The sequence below is a fragment of the Hemitrygon akajei genome, chromosome 16 (genome assembly GCF_048418815.1).
Source record: "Hemitrygon akajei chromosome 16, sHemAka1.3, whole genome shotgun sequence".
Taxonomy (NCBI): domain Eukaryota; kingdom Metazoa; phylum Chordata; class Chondrichthyes; order Myliobatiformes; family Dasyatidae; genus Hemitrygon; species Hemitrygon akajei.
In genome coordinates this window covers 29,950,952-29,972,847 of record NC_133139.1, presented here as the reverse complement: position 1 = coordinate 29,972,847, position 21,896 = coordinate 29,950,952, and the positions used below count along the sequence as shown (strand labels likewise).

Sequence of the window (21,896 nt, the reverse complement as noted above, 5' to 3'; positions counted from 1 at the left end):
ACAAAACTCCATCCTCTACAGAAACATTCTTAACAAAATCTCAAATTTATAGGTGTGGATGGGGAAATGAGCATAGAACAATATCTAAGTGTTATCACGTATATCTCAACAAGTCAGTAACCTATAAGTCACTGATTTCTTTACTGATTTTCTTTAAAATTTTCCAATTTATGTGACATATCAATTTCTTATGACGATGCTGACACCTGTACAAAACCTTTCTTTAGGTTTTACTATAACAGATAATAGATCTATTTCCCCTTAAGTTTAATTGCCAATAAAATCAATTGACACTAATCAAAGTTTGCATATGCACTGTAACAGAAGTGGATGAAAGAATGTTCCTCTAAAATAAATATAAACTTTCTGGCCATCAGAAAACTGATAGGCAGCATTGATTCACCAAAGTTGCCTACCACTCCCTAACGATCTACTGAATAGCTGGCTCAAAAATTCTAGTCAATTTTCAAATCCTGGTACAATGATTTGTTCCAATATTATCAAAACTCTTGCACCACATTCAACTTGGATGGGCAGTGCTCTCGTTTATTAGGTAGTACACGTAAAATTAAATCAAAATCCTACATTGTAGAAAGAAAGTATAAAGTTTCAGAATGATGGTCTGGAACAAGAAACAATCCAATGGAAAACAAGCAATGCAAGGACTGACAAAAGGTTCATTTTTATATTAAGTTGGCTAGATTGATCAAAGTCCATGAGGGAAGAAGCTCATCAGAAAAATAGTATCACATATTTCAACCAAATAGATTAATTCAATAATACAACTACTTCTAAAACTCAAAATGTACACCAAAATGATCAAAGCTCAGTGAAAATGTATAACTTTTTGATAAAAGCTTAAAAAATCTTTAGGATGACTATAGGCAATTTTTGAGTAAAACATTAACAACCTACAATACCTATGGACATTCTAGCACTGGTGGCTGAAAAAGTACATTACCAGATGATGACTTGAATCCTTAGATAAGTTTAATATTACTTTTAAAATGATTGAAAATCTGAAAAGTCAGAGACCATAAACTTGCTTTAAGTGCTTAAAAAAGAGCCAGGTACAAGATATTAAGGGAAACAGTAATGTAGGAAACTGACATTAAAAAGTATAATAGTTGATACAATAGCAAGAGTAGATTCAATAGAACAGTTCAACTAAACAACAATTGTTCTATGAGAGACTGGTTAACCAATCTCTACAGGCAGCTTTTGTACAAGTCTTAATGGTGATATTGAATGTGAGTTTCTAGGTGGAACTGCAGCAAAAGGGAAAATTCTAACAATTTTAAAATGTACTAATTCACTTCAAAGGTAAGTGCAGTATTTTCCAACCAGTAAACTCAAATGAAAAGAATGGTTATTTTTGTTGTTTTTAATCACGTACCTGTAAGACATTACTTTCTGCTTCCTCTCCTGTGATAACCTCAACTTTTTTCAACAAACATTTCTTGGCTGTTGCTTTGGTGTAAGCAGCTGCAGACTCCTCCAGTGATTCTGTCACATTGTTTACTGGAAGTTAATTGGTACCTACATTAATTTAGTACTTTTAGAATCCTCAATGAACATGGTATGTTTTTTTTACCCTTCAAGTACAGGAAACATAGACAATCATTTCATAATAATAAATCAAAATGACAAATTAATCTTTTTAACCCCGTACCATGTACTTAACAATGACTAGAAAAGGCCTACTGGGGGTCTATGAAAGAATTTACATTAATCAAGCCCGAGGACTATAACTGAATCAGTGTTATAGCACTTGAACATAGTTGATTCTAGCCAAAGCTAATCAATGATTGTTCTTATACTTAATGCCAAGTTGGTACATTCTTCAAAATCACTAAAAGAAAGATTTCCTGGAAACTTAAAAATTAGTAAAGCCAAGAAATTTCACACCTGACCACTGCCTCGTGCCAGCTTCCTCTGTAAAAACCCAAAGGCTGTAGAAATTTACCACACAGAAAGCTTTGCAAGATTTATATAAGGTAGATAAACACAGGTAATGAATGATAAATAGAAGGCAAGTTTTGCAATCCGCAATTCCTCCAATGAATGTCCATGAGGGAATAGCTTTAAGGAAATCTGTTTCTTAAGGATTTAAAGATGACAACTTTTATTACTGAAAACCAAGTAGTTACTAGGAGAATGAACGTGCTGGAGTGTGGCATTGCTCATATTGGTAATTCTCTACATAATATTTCCATTGTGGCTGTTGTACTCTTTTAAATGTAAATTCTATATCCCTAAGAAATACTAATAATGTTCTTTTAACTCTACTCACAGGCCTGCCAGTTTCTTACCTCCCTATCTACCTCACTGAGACCATGCGCTTTACTCTCTACGAACCCTACACTTTCTCTGTAATGTGACACTTTATTCTGCACTGTTACTGTTTTACCTTGCACTACCTCAATGCACTGTTGTAATGAACTGATGTGTACAGATGTGTACTGATGTGTAAGGCGAGTTTTCCCACTGTACCTCAATAAATAATAAATCAATGTTCAATTTTTCAAACTGAAGTACCAAACACTTACCCAGCTTATAAGACAAGTTGCTCAAAGAGAAGCAAGTACAAATCGACTGACACTAAAGCAGAGATGGAAATGGTAGGGAGATTGTAAAGGAGTGGTATATCCAAAACATGAGATAAGCAAAGTACTTGGAGAAGACCTTTAAGATAGTTATGATAAGACTCTCACTGCTACGTGTGGAAGTTCCCACTTGCTTTTAAAAGGCAACAATTATACCAGTGCCTAAGAAGAATATTGTGGGCTACGTTAATGATTATCGCCCGGTAGCACTCACATCAACAGTGATGAAATGCTTTGAGAGGTTGGTCATGACTAGACTGAATGTCTGAAGGACCTGGACCCATTGCAATTTGCCTATTGCCACAACAGGTCAACAGAAGCTGCAATCTCAATGGCTCTCCACACAGCTTTAGACCACCTGGACAACACAAACACCTACGTCAGAATACTGTTCATCGAGTATAGCTCAGCATTTAATACCATCATTCCCACAAACCTGTTTGAGAAGTTGCAGAACCTGGGCCTCTGTACCTCCCTCTGCAAATGGATCCTCGACTTCCTAACCAGAAGACCACAATCTGGGTGGATTGGTGATAACATATCCTCCTTGCTGACAATCAACAATGGCACACCTCAGGGGTGTGTGCTTAGCCCATTGTATACACATGACTGTGTGGCTAGGCATAGCTCAAATACCATCTATAAATTTGTTGACGATACAACCATTGTTGGTAGAATCTCAGGTGGCGATGAGAGGGCGTACAGGAGTGAGATATGCCAACTGTGGAGTGGTGGCCTCAGCAACAACCTGGCACTCACCGTAAGTCGAAAGAACTAATTGTGAACTTCAGGAAGGGTAAGATGAAGGATCACATACCAATCCTCATAGAGGGATCAGAAGTGGAGACAGTGAGCAGCTTCAAGATCCTGGGTGCCAAGATCTCAGAGGATCTAACATGGTCCCAGCATATCAATATCATTATAAAGAAGGCAAGACAGTGGCTATAATTTATTAGGAGTTTGAAGAGATTTGGTATGTCAACAAATATACTCAAAAACTTTTATAGTTATACCATGGAGAGCATTCTGACAGGCTGCATCACTGTCTGGTATGGAGGGGCTACAGCACAGGACCAAAAGCAGCAGCAGAAGGTTGTAAATCTAGTCAGCTCCATCTTGGGTACTAGCCTACAAAGTACCCAGGACACCATTAGGGAGCAGTGTCTCAGAAAAGCAGCATCAATTTTTAAGGACCACCAGCACCCAGGGCATGCCCTTTTCTCACTGTTACTATCAGGTAGGAGGTACAGAAGCACACACTCAGCAATTCAGGAACAGCTTCTTCCCCTCTGCCATCTGATTCCTACATGGACATTGAATCTTTGGACACTACCTCACTTTTAAAAAAAATATATACAGTATTATTTCTGTTTTTTGCACAATATGTAATCTATTCAATATACATATACTGTAACAGATTTACTTTTTTTTTTCTCTCTGCTAGATTGTGTATTGCATTGAACTGCTGCTGCTAAGTTAACAAATTTCACGTCACATGCCGGTGATAATAAACCTGATTCTGATCTTGACTGTTCCTTCTGTGAGAATGCCAAACCAAGAAAGACTGATTACAACAGTACTATGCAGAAGCTGGTGAAGGTAGATTGGGAGTAGCTGTTTGGAAGGGGGGTAAGGTAAATCTATATTTGAAGTGAAAATGTTTTAATAGCCAACTGGTTAGAGTTCAGGACCAGCATGCTCCTGTGAGGATGAAAAATAGGATTACAAGGTTTAGGAACCTTGGATGATGAGGTCAGGTGCTGAAGAATTGTGTGGCTCAGCTAAGGGACTTCTTTAACATTTCAAAGAATGTATATGTCACTATAAACAACCCAGATATTCATTTTCCTGCAGGCATACTCAATAAATCCAATAACCATAATAGAATCAATGAAAGACTGCACCAACTGGGCATACAACCTGCGTGCAAAAGCCAACAAACTGCAAATACAAAATAAATAATAATAAATAAAACAATAAATATTGAGAACATGAGATGAAGAGTCCTTGAAAGTGAGTCCATAGGTTGTGGGAATATTTCAGTGATGGGGCAAGTAAAGTTAAGTGAAGTTATCCTCTTTGGTTCCAGAACCTGGTGGTGTGAGACCTGAGGCTCCTGTGCCTTCTTCCTAATGGAAGACAGCATGGCCTGGGTGGTGGGGGCTCCCTGATGATGGATGCTGTTTTTGTGCAACAACACTCCATGTAGACATGCTCAATGGTGAGAAAGGCTTTACCCGTGATGGACCGGGCCATATCCACTACTTTTTGTAGGATTTTTCACTCAATGGATTGGTTTTTCCATACCAAGTTGTGATGCAGCCAGTCCATATACACTCCACCACACATCTACAAGAAGTTTTAGATGCTAGATGATCCAGATATGCCAGGTTGTTGTTCCTTGACTTCAGCTCAGTGTTTAATACAATCATCTCTCAGTAAACTGTCCTTGATGGGATTCAACACCCCTCTCTGTAAATGAATCTTGGACTTCTTGACATTAAGACCCGAGATTGTCCAAGTTGGCAACAATATCTCAAGCTCCATCACGCTGAGCATTGGTGCCCCCCAGTGCTTACTCACGACTGCCCTGCCAGATCCAGCTCAAAACGCATCATCTAGTTCACTGATGATACAACAGTGGTTGGCCTCATCAGTAACAATGATGAGTCAGCATACATAGAGGAAGTAGAGTTTTGTCAAATGGTGTGAGAACGACACTTCAAGTCTCAACATGGACAAGACACAAGAGATGATTGTGGGCTTCATGAAGGCATAGGATGACCACTCTCCATTGCACATCTGCTGTGGAGAGTGAAGAGCACAAAGATTATTACCTGTGCTGCACACTTCACATGCATTTTGAATTATATTTTATTAACTTATTTGTGGTAATATTGTGTTTTATATGTGTGTGTAACATATGTATTGTGGGTACACCATGGTCAGGAGGAACATTGTTTTGTTTGGTTGTATATATGTATAGTCAGATGACAATAAACTTGAACTTAAAGAGTTATTTTAAGTTTAGTCAAAACGCGAAAGGAAGCACAAGCAAGGTTTAAGAGTTTGAAATCTGACCAGGCTCCGGAGGAATATAAATGAAGTAGAAAGGAAATAAGAAATTAGGAGGGCTAAAAAAAAAAAGGCCAAGTGTCCTTGACAAGGACTGAATAGAATCCAAATGTAATTTATACATATATTAGCAATAGGGTAGCTAGGGAAAGAGTTGTTCCACTCAGGGACAAAGGAGGCAATTTATGCCTGGAGCCAGAGGAAGTGGACAAGGTTCTAACTGAGTACTTTGCAATAGTACTCACCAAAGAGAAAGACATGAATAACAATGAGAGCAGGAAAAGGATATGTTGATATTCCAGGCCACATCAGTGCACAACTCTCCGGAGCCTGACACATCTAACTGAGGGAGGCAGGGGAGAAAATTACTGGGCCCTTGACAGGGATCTTTGTATCCTCTTAAACCGCACATAATTTCCCTGAAGGATGGAGAATTGGGATAATCCAGGAAATTAGAAGTTGATGAGCTTGATATCAAAGGTAGGGAATTATTGAAGAATATTCTTATGGACAGGATTTTCTTGCATTTGGAAAGCATAGGCTTTCAATTAGGGCTCACAATTAGGGCTTTGTGTAGGGAGGTCCTACCTCACAACTAAGTGCTTTTTTTGACTGAGGTCACAAAAATTACTTGATGAAGAGAGAGCAGTGGATGTTATCTATATTGGTTTCAGTGAAGCATTTGACAAGTCCCCTCGTGGTAAACTGGTCCAAAAGATGCAAACACAAGGAAATCTGCAGATGCTGGAAATTCAAGTAACACACACAAAATGCTAGTGGAACGCAGAAGGCCAGGCAGCATCTATAGGAAGAAGTACAGTCGACGTTTCGGGCTGAAACCCTTTGTCAGGACTCACATGTCGACAGTACTTCTTCCTATAGATGATGCCTGGCCTGCTGCGTTCCACCAGCATTTTGTGTGTGTCAGTCCAAAAGATTATGTCATGGGATCCATGGTGAGTTAACAAAGTTAGATGCCAAATTTTCTTGGTCACAGACGACAGTGGTGGAGTGGTGCTTTATTGACCAGTAGATTTCCAGATGTCATGAAGATTGTGGAGTTCAGGATAAGAAGAAAGTTTGTCAAAGGACAGAGCAGGATAAAGATCAATTGAAAGTCTTTGTGGAGAAATGGCAGGTGGAGCTTAATCCAGCCAACTGTGAGGCGATGTATTTTGGGAGTCACATGCAAGTATGAAGTAAACAGCAGGGACTTTAAGGGCACTGATATACAGAGAGGGATCTTGTGGTTCAAGCCCACAGCTCCACAAAGGTGGCAACACAATTGAATAGAGTGGTAAATTGACTTCTGCACTTGGGTCACTGAGTATAAAAGTTGCTAAATCAGGTTGCAGCTACAGTATATAAATCTTTAGAGTATTTACTGTCTACTTCTGATCACCATACTACAGGTAGGAAGTGGAGGGTTTAACAAAGTGCAAAGGGATTCACCAGGAAATTGACTGAATTGGATTATATGAGGTATAATGAGAGATTGAACAAACCTGGGTTGTTTTCTCTTCAGTATCAGAGTCTGAGGACAAACAGACAAGTATATAAAATTATGAGAGGCAGAGTTGTTTTTTTCTGGGGTAGAAATACAAGAGGCTAGCGCTTTAGGTTAGATGAAGAAAGTTGAAAGGAGATGTGCAAGGTGAAATTTGTTTTTCAACACAACAGCGGCAAGTGCTTCAAATTATGCTACCAGGAGAGGTAGTAGAAGCAGATATGATACAAAATTTAAAAGGCATTTAGACAGATATTTGAACAGTCAATGAATAGAGGAATGTGGACAATGTGCTGGCAGATAGGATTAGTTAGATCTTTGTCAGTGTAGACTCGGTGGGCTGATGGCCCACTCATTTGCTGAATATGAGAGAACAATACATTTTCAGTAAAATTATCATTCATGTGAAGAGGATGAATCCATTTCAAATAAGAGACCATTGAAACTATCAACACACAGAAAATTAGTTCAATGTTTGCAAACCCATGACTACCTTTCTCTGGCGTAGTTTCCTGGGAGGGTTCAGATGCAGATCCTGATGGAGTCGCTGCATTTTCTCCAAAGAGCTGGTCACTGTTGATTTCACTGCATGCATCACCTGACCGTGGCAAACTCTGCAAAGGTAATTCACAATCCAGATACAAGACTGATCAATTCCCTCTATTTCTACCTCACTTTGTTATATTTAGATATAGAAATCCCTATAAAAGGTCACCTAAGTAATATCGTATCCAACTAGAAAAGAAACTTCAAAATTTTCAGAATAAACACGTGCATTGCACTGCTCCTGCACTTATCGAACATGTTATAATGACAATCACTGTGCAATAAAAGTGAAGGGAAGAGACATTAGATCTTGAACAAGGTAATCAATTGTGTACACTTACCACTACCCTTTCACTCATGTTCTCTCCAAACACAAACTTGGCACTTTTTGTATTACTCTCTGCATTTTCTCCGGAGTCCAAAAGACTACAGTAGGGTGGGGAAAAAATAAACAAAAGAACACTTATGCTATTAGCAGAAAAATGGCAATGCAACACAATGTAAAATGACAGAAGTATAGAACATTGAAAGAAAAGACACATTGAAGAAATGGTGATGGAACTGTTTATTAAAGAACCTGAAAGTGAATTGGAAGTGATAATGGATCTTAGCACTTAGAAAGTTCAGCAATCCAAAAAATATAGAGACATTTGAGCTTTAATACGAAGTCACCTTTCAGACTGTCATAGATAATGCTCTGCTAAAACCATATCAAGTTTTAGTCATGTCACAAAAGATATTTCTCAACCTCGGAAATGGTATAGGGAAAGCCCAAGGGACTCATCCCTGAATAATGCGAGGAAAGGTTATCAAACTTCAGAGCCCTTTATCTTAAAGAATTGATAAGCTGAATGGCTTTTCTCATCTTTATTATTTTTTGGATGTGCTTAGACTGATTTAATTTACTTCTTGCAAAGACAGAAAAGAACAGTGGATGCTTTAAGTTCTTGACCAATATTAAATAATGAACCACAGTAAGATAGTTAAAATAGTTGTTAGGATTTCAATGGATCTTCATGTTAAAAGCAACACAGACAGAGCCACATTTGTGCCCAGTTGAGAAGCTACTGTTTAACACCTGTAATTTTAGGGAGAAGCACTGTTGACGTTTCGGGCCAAGATGAAGGGTCTCGGCCCGAAACGTCGACAGTGCTTCTCCCTATAGATGCTGCCTGGCCTGCTGCGTTCCACCAACATTTTGTGTGTGTTGCTTGAATATCCAGCATCTGCAGATTTCCTCACGTTAACACCTGTAATTATTCATTTGTGCATCTTGTTATTCATATGATGTGGCAAGATAGTGCTAGTGAACCATGGTGACGTTCTATAGGATACATACAATACTTCTAAATATACCTCTTTTGAATTAAGTTTCATTGAAATCTGCAGCATGTAATTTCCCTTTAAGCAATGTACTTTTAAATCAACTTAATGATCTACAGATTTCACGGTCTTCTGAAGGACTCAGCAGACCAAGCAGGTACTGCACCTTGAAGCAGACAAAGGTTCTTTCTTTCAAGGATTGATAGATTCTGCCATTGTACTTGATGACTGGAAAATTACAAATGTTACGCCACTATTTAAGAAGGGTGAGAGGCAGCAGAAAGGAAACTATAGACCTGTTAGCCTGACATCAGTGGTTGGGAAGTTGTTGGAATCGATTGTTAGGGATGAGACTACAGAATACCTGGAGGCACATGACAAGATAGGCCAAAGCCAGCATGGTTTCCTGAAAGGAAAATCCTGTCTGACTAACCTACTGCAATTTATTGAGGAAATTACAAGCAGGGTAGACAAAGTAGATGCAGTAGACATGGTGCACTTGGATTTTCAGAATGCCTTTGACAAGGTGCTACACATGAGGCTGCTTAAAAAGATAAAAGCCCATGGAATTACAGGGAAGTTACTAGCATGGGTGGAGCATTGGCTGCTCAGCAGAAATCAGAGAGTGGGAATAATAGGATCCTATTCGGGCTGGCTGCAAGTTACCAGTGGAGTTCCACAGGGGTCCGTGTTGGGACCTCTGCTTTTTACAATGTATATCAATGATTTGGACTATGGGATTAATGGATTTGTGGCTAAATTTGCCGATGATACAAAGATAGGTGGAGGAAACAGAGAGCATGCAGAGAGACTTAAATAGTTTAAGAGAATGTGCAAAGAAGTGGCAAATGACATACAATGCTGGAAAGTGTATGGTCATGCATTTTGTTGGAAGAAATAAACGGGCAGACTATTATTAAGATGGGGAGAGAATTCAAAATGCAGAGATGCAAAGGAACTTTGGAGTCCTTGTGTAGGATACCCTAATGGTTAACTTCCAGGTTGAGTTGGTGGTGAAGGCAGCGAATGCAATGTTGGCATTCATTTCTAGAGTTATAGAATATAAGAGCAGGGATGTGATGTTGATGCTCTATAAGGCACTCGTGAGGCCACACTTGGAGTATTGTGTGCAGTTTAGGGCTCCTTATTTTAGAAAGGATATACTGACATTGGAGAGGGTTCAGAGAATATTTATGAGAATGATTCCAGGAATGAAAGGGTTACCGTATGAGGAACGTCTGGCAGCTCTTGGGTTGTATTTAAAAGGTGGAGTTGCGTGTTTCATGATAAATTCTCAGTAGTGCTTGATGTGTTCCACCAGCACTTTGTGTGTAGTGCTTGATGTGGCATTTTGTCGAACTTGTGATCTTCCGACCTTAAATATTTAATGGTCGAATACCATTCATTCTCTTTACCAAGGGAGCTCCCCTCCATAACCCTGGCCACAGTTTACATACTAACTGTGGCCGTCTATAATCAAGAGTGTGAGATTCTACATGATGCCATCTCCAAACAGTCCATACCGAAGCACTTCGAATCATAGATGGGGGTTTTTAACCAGGCTTGTTTGAAGAAAACACTACCCAATTACCATTAGCATATCACCTGTAGCACCAGAGCTCCCAATACACTAGACCAGTTATACTAAGATAAGGAATACCTACTGATCTATGCCCAGATCGTATTTCAGCAAATCTGGTCACTTGACTCTCCTGCTCTTAATTGCACACAGGCAGAGGCTAAAGAGCAAAACTCCTGAGATTAGAACAACAAAGAGGCAGAGGAGTGACTATAGAATTACTTTGAGTCAGTGGCCTGGGTTGTCTTTAAGGACTCATCTGTGGATTGAATGAATTCTCCATGGTAATCACAGACCTTACTAAAACAGTTGTAGACGAGTGTGTCCCCAAAAAATCATTCAGTCTTCCCCAACCAGAAGCATGGATGAACCATAAGATCTGCAACCTGCTGAGGGACAGGTCAGAGACAGTCAAGTCTGCTGACCAAGAAAGTTACAAGACACCCAGGTACGATCTCTGGAGAGCCACCTAATGAGCGAAGCGTCAATTCCGGACTAAACTTGAATCTACGAAGAATGCCCGACAGTTATGGCAGGGTTTGAATACCATCACTTCTTATAAATTTAGATCAAGCGTCATAGGCAACAACAGGGTTTCGCTTCCAGATGAGCTCAATGCCTTCTATGTTCACTCTGACCATCAAAACATGGAGGAACTAACATGAACTCCTATAGCCCCTGATGATCCTGTGATCTCAATCTCTCAGGCCAATTGCAAGCAGCCTTCGGAAGAGTGAACCCGTGACAAGCATCTGACCCAGATGGGGTTCTTTGGCAAGTACTGAAAATCTGGGCTGATCAACTGGCTGGAAAGTTCACTGAAATCTTTAACCTCTTGCTTTGGCAGTCTGTGGTACCCACCTGCTTCAAGCAGGCTTCACTTATACAGCGCCTAAGCAGAATGTGGTAACCTGCCTCAATGACTATCATCCAGTAGCAATTACATCCACAGTGATGAAGTGTTTTGCAAGGTCGGTGATGAAACACATCAACTCCTGCCTGAGAACTGACTTGGATCTGCTCCAATTTCCCTTCTGGTTCACAGCTTATGTACCTCACTGGCTCTTCACTCAACCCTGGAACATCTGGACAGCAAAGATGCATACATCAGGATGCTCTTACTACAGCTTCACATTCAATACCATCATGCCCTCAAAACTAATCAATAAGCTTCAAGAACTTAGCCTCAATACCTCTTTGTGCAATTGGATCCTCAATTTCCTCACTTGCCCAACCCAATCAGTTTGGATTAACAACAACATCTCCTCCACTATCTCCATCAGCACAGGTACACCACAAGGCTGTATGCTTAGCCCCCTGCTCTACTCGCTTTACACTTATGACCCTGTGCACAAGCACAGCTCCAATGCCATATTCAAGATTGCTGACAACACTACTGTTGTAGGCAGAATAAAAGGTGGTGACAAATCAGCATATAGGAAGGAGAGTGAAAATCTGGCTGAATGGTGCCAAATTCTTTAACAACAACCTCTCACTCAATGTCACCAATACAAAGGAGCTAATTATTGACTTCAGGAGGAGGAAACCAGAGCTCTATGAGCCATTCCTCAGAGGATCAGAGGAGCAACTTTAAATTCCTCTATATTATTATTTCAGAGGACCTGTCCTGGGCCTGACACGTAACTGCATTGACAAAGAAAGCACAAACTTCTACACATGTATCGTGGAGAGTACACTGACTGGCTGCATCACAGCCCGATATGATAAAACCAATGTCCTTGAATGGAAAATCCTACAAAAAATAGCGAATATTGCTCAGTACATCATGGGTAAAGGCTTCCCCACTACTGAGCACAACTGCACGAAGCATTGTCGCAGGAAAGCAGCATTCATCAGCAGGGCCCCCACAACCCTGGACATGCCCTCGTCTCGCAGCTGCCATCAGGAAAAACGTACAGGAAGTTCAGGAACAGTTATTACTCCTCAGCCATCAGGCTTTTGAACCAGTAGCTTCACTTAACTTCACTTGCCCTATCATTGAGATGTTCCCGCAACCTATGGACTCACTTTCAGGGATTCTTTCTTTCTTTTTTATTTGCAGTTTGTTGTCTTTTGCACACTGTATGAATGCCCAAATTGGTGCAATCTTTCATTGATTCTATTATGGATTTATTAAGTATGCCTGAAAGAAATTAATCTTATATGGTAACATGCACGTCCTTGAAAATAAATTTACTTTTATCTTTAACAAGGTTGTTGTTTAAATTATTAAATAGAAGTAGAAGATTTAACATTAAACTTCCAGTACAAGTTTGCTTACAATTAGAGGTAGCTACAAAATTACAATAAATCTGAGGTCTACAGTAGGAACACTACAGAATATAGATGCAGTTACTAGGAAGAAATTTTACATATTTAGGACTTTGAAACAGTGCAGTAATGATGTGGCAAGGTCAAACAATAACATGTTACTTGCAGCACTGTTACATTGCAGGAATATATTTACTGATTACTGCCAATGTCATTGACAAGCAAATCTTACAAAATATGTTGACAACATCTAGTTCAGTCCTAAACAAGAGTATCTATGGGTTGGCAGCAATTCCCAAAAGGGCTACAGTTAATAGAACTGTCAAGCACACCATTCATTCCAACTTTTCTTCGGTATACTTGGAATGAACTACAGTGGATTCTGCATATACGAGGGGTGATTGATAAGTTCGCGGCCTAAGGTAGAAGGAGTCAATTTTAGAAAACTTAGCACATTTATTTTTCATTTATTTTTCAGACTATTCCCTTTCTACATATACACACTTAGTCCAGTGGTCATGGAGCATATGGATCCTTTCTTTGTAGAAGTGGTCCACAGCAGGTGTGATTGCTAAGTTTGTGGCCTAAGGTAGAAGGAGATGAGCTATATAGCTCTTGTTACATGCAGGTGCATGTAACAAAGAGTTCAACTCTGAGTGAAAATGCAGAAAGCTTGAAGTTAATAACTCATCTCCTTCTTCCTTAGGCCACGAACCTGTCAATCACCCTATGCTGTGGACCACTTCTGGAGGTCCAAGATGCTGACTTCTGCAAAGAAGGGATCCGTATGCTCCACGACTGGTGGACTAAGTGTGGAAATGTAAGAAAAATAAATGTGCTAGGGTGTCTAAAATTGACTCCTCCTACCTTAGGCCAAGAACTTATCAATCACCCTTTGTATTCTTAAAATCAAGATATTTTGCTGCTTTCTTTGCATTATGCAGCCTCAATCACCATACACAGCCTTTACCAAGGTTATGAAAAAATATTTGATTCTTTCAATCATCAGAATGCACATGGTCACTCTCAAATATGGCCACCTTCAGAAATGTGTTTCAATTCTATATTTATTAAGTGCATTCAATATTCTAAACCACAGGTGGACAACAGACCTGATCCTAAAGCAAACAAGGGGATAAGGCTGACTGGGCTTCTGCTCCAACACTTTTTCACTGCATTCTTGTTCCTCATCTCAAACAAGGTCCTGCAGCGGCTTTGCTAAACTATAGGACAAAAGAAATTTGTTCAACCTATATTGCAACCACTTCAAAGTACACTCCAATCTCCATCACTGAGCTACAGCACCTAGGCGATAGCTGCAAGCAGGATACAAGTTCCAAGTCATAACTATTTTGTTCACACAAATACAGTAACTATCTGCAAGAGATGGGAACTCAACCAACTTGCTCCCAAGGCACAATTCTTCCTTATGATGATACGCAAGGAGTAGCTGTAAAATGTGGACTTTGCATACCACAGAAACCACCTCTCCGTGAAGTATGATGTTCACAATTAAAATTGAATACCACTACCAGAATACCAACATAACAACTGGCTGCCAGGGGAAGAGTATTCAAAGTTCAAAATAAGGAAAAGCCCATGGTCTACTGGGAACTGAGATCCTCAGCTTCCTGAGTGCTTCATGACACTGGAAAAATATTGCCAATGCTTCTCCACAAAGTCCTCTAAATCCACTGGCAGAGCAAATGAACTAACATCAGCATCTTCTCCCACAGCAAGACCTCCAGTACTGACCACCAGAACTGCACTCAGCCAGCTCCAACAGGCACAAGGCACACCAGATTTCCAAAGTAAGCAACCGACTTCAAGTTTTGCCATGGCGAGAGATTACCAGAGGAAAGAGAAAATGCTTCATTGAAGTTCTTTGGAATAAAGCACAGTATCAATGACTCACCAGAATTTTCAGGCCCATAATCGATCAGAGTGGAGGAGCAGGCAAGATAGGACTGAAAACCTAGTCTCTTTGTCAAGAGCACAAGATATTCCAGTGAAAAGTGCACTCCTTCCATTATCTCCCATGCCACGTACACACACACTTTATCAGAGCCCATCTGTCCCCTCCTGTGGTACAATCTGTAAATTCATATTGGCCTCGTCAACTATCTCAGAACTAAAGTGAAAGAATTAAATAAAACACTTACTTTGCAGTATTTTGCTTTATGTACTGGAGAAAGTAGTTGGTTGCTGGCAATGCTTCTCCATCCATTGAACTTTCCTTCATATCACTTGAGGTGTCACTGCCTTCCACAATCTGCAATAGATCACAAATATAAAAATGTATGCACAAGCTGAAGCACAACATCTTATAGATATAAATTTACAATAGAATTCCCCAATAATTGCTATGACCCAGCTCTTGCTGTGGCAAATTGTGGATGCAAAATTACAAAAATATTCAATTCTTATTTTCCTTTTTATAATATGGAGGCTTTGGAAGAAGTTTACGGCTTAATGTGCAAAATTTATTACTATTATATTCTATGAATCATTTATAGCAAGAGCAAATAATTTAAGAGCAAAAATCCAAACAAACTCATCTTTCTTAAATCACTCCAACCTCCCAACACAATTTTCATTACTGCTTCTTTCAATGAAACTTCTCACATAATAAACAGATGAAGAACATGCATATAGGCAGAAGTATAGCTATACATTTTATGTAATTTGAATACACTTTGAACAAACAGTTCTTGACAAACAAAATGTCATCTAGTATAAAAATGTCTTACTGGAATAAATAAGTTGCCAAATACAAGACTGTTAGCCCAGTTGATCAGAAAAACTTGAATCATCACTAAGTTTCTTCAAAGAACATATGAACACAATGATTAGCTTTTTAGCCCGATCTGCCATTCAATGAGATCAAAGCTGATCTGAATGCAGCCTTAAATAAGCATTCCTGCCTAACCTAATAACCCTTCTTCTCAATGTTTATCTAGAATCTATTTACCTCTATCAGACAACAAAATCAAAGACAATGTCGCCATGTAGAAAACAGTCTTCTAGATTCTCCCACAAAAAGAAACATTCTACACAAGACCCCACAGAATCATATCAAGTAAGATTACAAACAAGAATAACTTCCTACTTACTTCACCATGTTTTGCTTTATGTACTAGGAAGTAATTATCTGCTCTCAAGTCATAAGAGGATTTGAGAGTCAAATGAAAGACACAGGAAATAGACAAAAAGCAAATGTGAGAAGAATCAGAAAACATTTAAACATTTTTTTAAAATCACAGTACAAAAGAATTACCAATGCTCCACCCATGCTGGTAACTTCCCTGTAATTCCATGGGCTCTTATCAGTGCAAAACTGTCCTTGCTTTCTGGCAGTTAACATATAAAGTAGCAAGCAACACACACAGAATGCTGGTGGAACGCAGCAGGCCAGACAGCATCTATAGGAAGAAGCACAGTCGATGTTTCGGGCTGAGACCCTTCATCAGGATAGTGCTTCTCCCTATAGATGCTGCCTGGCCTGCTGCATTCCACCAGCATTTTGTGTGTGTTGCTTGAATTTCCAGCATCTGCAGATTTCCTCATATAAAGCAGCAACCTACTTTGCAGTTACCCAGAGATGATCCTACAGTGCTTCCCAAGATAAAAAGGGACAGCTTGAAAGTACTTCATTCATGTTCTTTGATATCTTTAAACCTCACTAATAATCTTCATATATCACCTGTTGCATCATTACTCACCTTTTGACATCAAGAATCATGATAGTTTAAGAAGCTTGTTTCAGCAAAAACTATCAGTTCAGTCAATCCACATTTTCCTTTTATGCACTCATCAAATAAATTAACTACATTAGTCTAGCCCTTAGATTCTCAAAGTCAATGACTACTGATAATTCAGAAATTAAAAACTTATAATCATTTTGTGCAATGTCCCAAGTAACTGTACAGCTTCTTTATTTTCATCCCGTGAGACTAGTCACTATATGATTTACAGTATCTCAGTGCACCAGGTCTCTGCTCGGTGGTGTTGGACTAAAGTACTAAATTTCACCAACCCTATCTACCGTATACAGAATATTACACTTCAAACACAAGTTTTCACAGGTATACATTATGTTGCCCAGTTTAACAGTCTGGGTCTGTTTAACGTAGTTCAGACAGAGTAATCATTAATCATTCATCAGGAAAAGACAGAGAAATTTGCCATTGTAACATTCACAGGGAATCACTTGCTACAAATGTAATGGCAGGACAGTGATATTAGATGTGTTCTCTGCTTGAGTAAAAATGTTGTCAGCCTTGTGCTAATGTGAACAGATAGGAAGTTTGCATAATCTAATTTAGTTCCACATTGTATGTTCCAAGAATCTGCAAACTAAAGAATGTTTCAGACTTTTGACTAGCAGGTGCTCAGCCAATGATTTGTGTTTTAAATGGTTATTTGCATGACATATTCAAAGAGGCCAATCTACTTTCCTTTGTGAAAAAAATAACTATTTTAGCAATGCAAAGAAATGGTATCTGGCTTTAATCAAAAACTCTTATTTTTGAGTAATTACATTTTAGAAGATGAAATAATTATATTCTTGACAGAAGTGACACTAACTGAGTCATTCAGAATGTCACCTTGGAGGTTAAGGATATTAAGAAGGATAGTCACAAGAGCACATGAGTAATTTCTTAAAAGGCAGAAGAATATATATTATCCTGAATTTGAATTCCATTTTCAGATGACTATTCAGCAAAGTCAACATTTCACTGAATTCAACACAAAATTTAATTGGAGCTTCTACAGCTTTGTAAATTATCAAATTATGTCTCCTGATTAGTTCAGGATATCAATCAAGAGTTCAAAATGGGTGCTCAATAATTCAATCTTCAGTCAATTCAATGTGATACCACTCCATGTAATATCAATAAACAGATAAGAGCACTGGATACAGGGCTACAGGCTGTGGGGCTAGAATGGCAACTGATCTGGAGTTCAATTGGCAGTTCTGAAAATTTGCAGTGCAGAAGGCCTGTACTTTAAAACTGCACATTTAGACAAACTGTCGCAATATGATTACAATACTGACATCCATTCAACTATGTGGGAAATTGCAGACATATATCCTGTTCACAAAATACAAGTTTAATTAGATTATCTTTAACCTCTCTCAATCATACATGAAATGGAATGTGCCATCAACAGAGCTATCAAGCTACACTTGATCAGAAATAACCTGCTTGCTGGTGTCCAGTTTAGATTTTGTGAAAAACACTCAGCTCTGGATCTCATACAGACCTTGGGCTAAAAATGAATGAACAAGCAAAATTCTAGAGTTGAAATAAGAGCAACTACCCTTGACATCAAAACAGCATTTGACCAAGAGCAGCATCAGGAAATACCAGTAAAAGCTGAAGTTAATGAGCATATGAGAAGAAAACAATCCAATAGTTGGGAGTCATACTTGTCATACTTTGCACAATTAAAAGTGGTTGTGGCTTTTGGAGGTCAATCATCCTAGTCCCACGGATTTCCTCAAGTAGTGTCCCAGGCCCAACCACCTTAAACTGCTTCCTAAATGATCTTCCTTCCATTAATGTTTGTTGATGACTTCACAATATTCAATTCCATTTGCACTTCTTCTACAAATGAAATTTACTCCAGCATGTAGCAAGACATAAACAACATTTAGGCATTAGTTCATAAGCTACACGTAACATATGCATGACAGACTGCCAGGCAGTGACCAAGTCCAACAATGCACATTGCACATTTAGACAGAGATGTAACAAAGACTTTTACTCCTCGTGTATGTGAAGGATGTAAGAAATAAAGTCAATTCAATTCAATGGAAAGTAGTCACCTACCCTTAATATTCAACGGCATGTTGCTAACCTCAGCCCCCAACCCCAGCATCATAATGAGATCATCAATGACAAGAAACTTAAATGGGTCAGCCACCTACATTCCTTGGCTACAAGAACAGGTTATAGCCTGGGTATCCTTTGGCAACTGACTCGATTTCAGATACCCCATAGCCCTCCAAACCCCCACGTGTAGTATAATTCAGAGAGTACGATGATGTACTCTCCATTCACCTGGAGAAGTTCAATACCACCCAAGACAAAACAGCCCACAGGACCAACATTCCTTTAACCAAACTTAACTATATCACAGTTACAGAGTGAGTGTACAGCACTACAAGCAGGACAGACTGCTTCAACAGCACTCCTCCAAACCTGCAACCCCTACCACTGAGGAGGAACTAAGGCAGCAGATGCAAAGAAACACACTACCTACAGGTTCCTCTTCAAGTTACACACCAATCTGACTTGAAAGTATATTTTTTACATCATTACCGTTGCTGGATCCACATTCTACGCACTTTAGAGGTATTTTCTTCAAAAAGGTAGAGCAGTTCAAAATGGTAGCGTACCAACAACCACATTTTCATGGACAACTGGGGATGTACAATAAATGCTTCCCTTACCAGTAACACCTGTATCCCTCAAAAAATGTATACACATAGATTGAAAAGAATAGACTTTTCTTTGCCAAGTTAAGTGATGAGCAAGTACAGAAATTATCTAAATGTGGAAACAGGCCAAAGTGTGAAACTGTCTGCCAGCAAGCAGGCTCAAACGTCTCACTGGGTAGAAGTTAGCTCAGTATTTTCTTTTTTTCTTGTTTTTAAGATCAGTTTATAATTAGAGCACAGAATAGGCTTAGGGCCAAGAAAAGTAAACTTCTTTAAAATAAGAAATTAAAACAAATAATAGACCTGTTCTACAATACCACATAAGCTCATTCACCTATTTTAGCTAATACACCTTCATTATGGAAGAAAGTCACAGCTTTATTCAATGCAACAAGAATACTTTCATAAGCCTTCACCACTGAATTTTCTCACAGAATGCTTCTTTTCTTAACATAGTTTATTTCTTAGGCTATCCTGAATTTTCATTTTTCACAAATTATGCCTACCATCTCTTTTCAAGATTACCTTCACCTTGTAATGTTTTCTTTATTCACTGTTACCTTTCTAATTTCTTTCCACCCTTATTTAGTTCATGCTTCAGACAAAGCAGATGCTTTATTTCTATGTAATAAGCTCCCACTCAATTCTTAGTACAGCATCAGACGACATTACTCACACAAGTTTTGCGTCACTACTTTTATCTATGAAGCAATACTAAAAGTTTAAAGCAGATAATGTACTGCTTTGGTGATAATTAACCCAAAGAATAACTGTTCATGCAAGACCATACTAAAGGTCATTGAACAGCACATGGAGAAGTTTCAACATTGTAATATGAACCTTCACTCTGTTTCGAAGATTTTCCCCAAATACGAAGTTCATCTGCTCCTCAAGCTGCTCAGGCTGCTCCTTGCTATCCTCCTCCTTTTTCTTGTCATCTACTTCATTGCTGGTCTCTGATGGGACTGCTAATTTTGTATTGTCCTGGAAATGTGGAGAGACCATTTTTAAGTAAATTTTTCAAAGAACAGTTCAGGGTACCATACCAAACAGAAAGGATGATCACTTCAAAACTCTTACCATTAGTATGACTGAAAACATTTAACAAACACATAAATATGAACTTAATAGAAAAAGGAATGTTACAATCTTCCTTATTTCGCCAACCTCAACACACAAACAGTTGCATACCAAAGTTTAAGATATGGTTCCACCGATGGCTCAGTTGCCAAACTAGTGCCCAGTGCGGAACTGAGCCATAAAGCAAAGGTGATCACAGGTTCGATCCCTGGTCTATCCTGAGTTAGCTGCATCAGGTTCTCCAACTGGTCTTAGTGCCCCTAGGCTAGGGAGGAGAGAAAAAAATAAATCAGCCACAGTTCCCACTCCTGATCATTATCCAGTGACTTGCTAAAAAGTGCATTTGTGGTCATCGGACAAGGACAGGATTGGCTTGGCTGTGGTTCCTCCCATTATTAATGCTATAATTTCTAATTATGGATCCTCCTGTTCTACACTTGGGCTTTCAAAACTGCTTCTCACTCATATCCCAACTCAAGAAGGGTGGTGGCCTGTTCAAATATCTGCAATTGGATGGCTTAGAACTTCACCAACCAATTCTCAAGCAACAATGCCAACCCCACAGTCAGAAATAAGCAAAAGGCTATTGGACATGTTAAACTTGCAGGATAAAAGCAATTTCAGAACTGATTACCTCAGCTACAGTTGGGAGAACATACAAAATCTTGTAATGTAAAGAAGAAAGACAACTGTAAAGATGAAGGTTGCTTGTGCTTAAGCTACTGTTAATATTCTCATTATAACAGTGCCCTGTTTGTAGATTTTTATTCTTCAATTTCTCATCTCTCATTTTTCTTCATGTTCTCTGTACACACTAAAATTTTTCGGCAACATTATTTTTACCTCTTTGTCCATTTTTAAATTATTTCACAAGATACTTAATATACTCATTTCTGAAGACAATCACTTTGCTTCAGCACTGCTTAACAATGCTGTTAATGACTTTTGTTCAGGTACTGTCCTCATTAACTGCCCCTCAAAAACCCACTAAGTTTTTCATGGCAAATCAATTTTTAATTGTCTTTCCTTTCTTAGCCTTTTAATTTTATTAATCATCTCCTAGCTTTGACCTATCCTCTTCTATTACGATTTTTAAACATATTTATAGTACTGTTACAAAAACCATAGAGATAATGGGTCTAATGCAGGCAAATGGGATAGACATCACAATCGGCATGGGTGAGGTGGGCAGAAGGAGCCCAATTCTGTATTACCGGTACACATTTCTATGATAACATTGTATTCCTACCACTTGGGTTCTACCCTACTCAAATCAGAACCTCTTTTGGTGAAAGACAAATAAGTACCTCTGAAATCTACTATAAGCCTACAGTCTCTCACACCTATGTGGACTATTCCTCTTCCCACCCTGTCTCTTGCAAAAATGCCATCCCCTTCTCACAATTCCTCCATCTCCGCCGCATCTGCTCTCAGGATGAGGCTTTTCATTCCAGGACGAAG

General features: G+C 39.0%; 1 protein-coding gene across 6 annotated transcripts in view; it reads right to left on the bottom strand.

Annotated features, from left to right (window-relative positions):
* Positions 1–21,896, bottom strand: part of ranbp3b (RAN binding protein 3b) — a 325,996-nt gene that overhangs the window by 15,117 nt on the left and 288,983 nt on the right. For 5 of the 6 annotated variants that reach the window (XM_073068586.1, XM_073068583.1, XM_073068585.1 and 2 more), the window contains 5 exons: positions 20,196–20,339; positions 15,070–15,179; positions 8,076–8,160; positions 7,682–7,802; positions 1,397–1,521 (listed from right to left, as the gene is read on the bottom strand). In XM_073068586.1, the coding sequence (XP_072924687.1) occupies positions 1,397–1,521; positions 7,682–7,802; positions 8,076–8,160; positions 15,070–15,179; positions 20,196–20,339 (585 nt within the window). The remainder of the gene's footprint in view (positions 1–1,396; positions 1,522–7,681; positions 7,803–8,075; positions 8,161–15,069; positions 15,180–20,195; positions 20,340–21,896) is intronic. The other variant, XM_073068587.1, reaches the window with a different exon arrangement.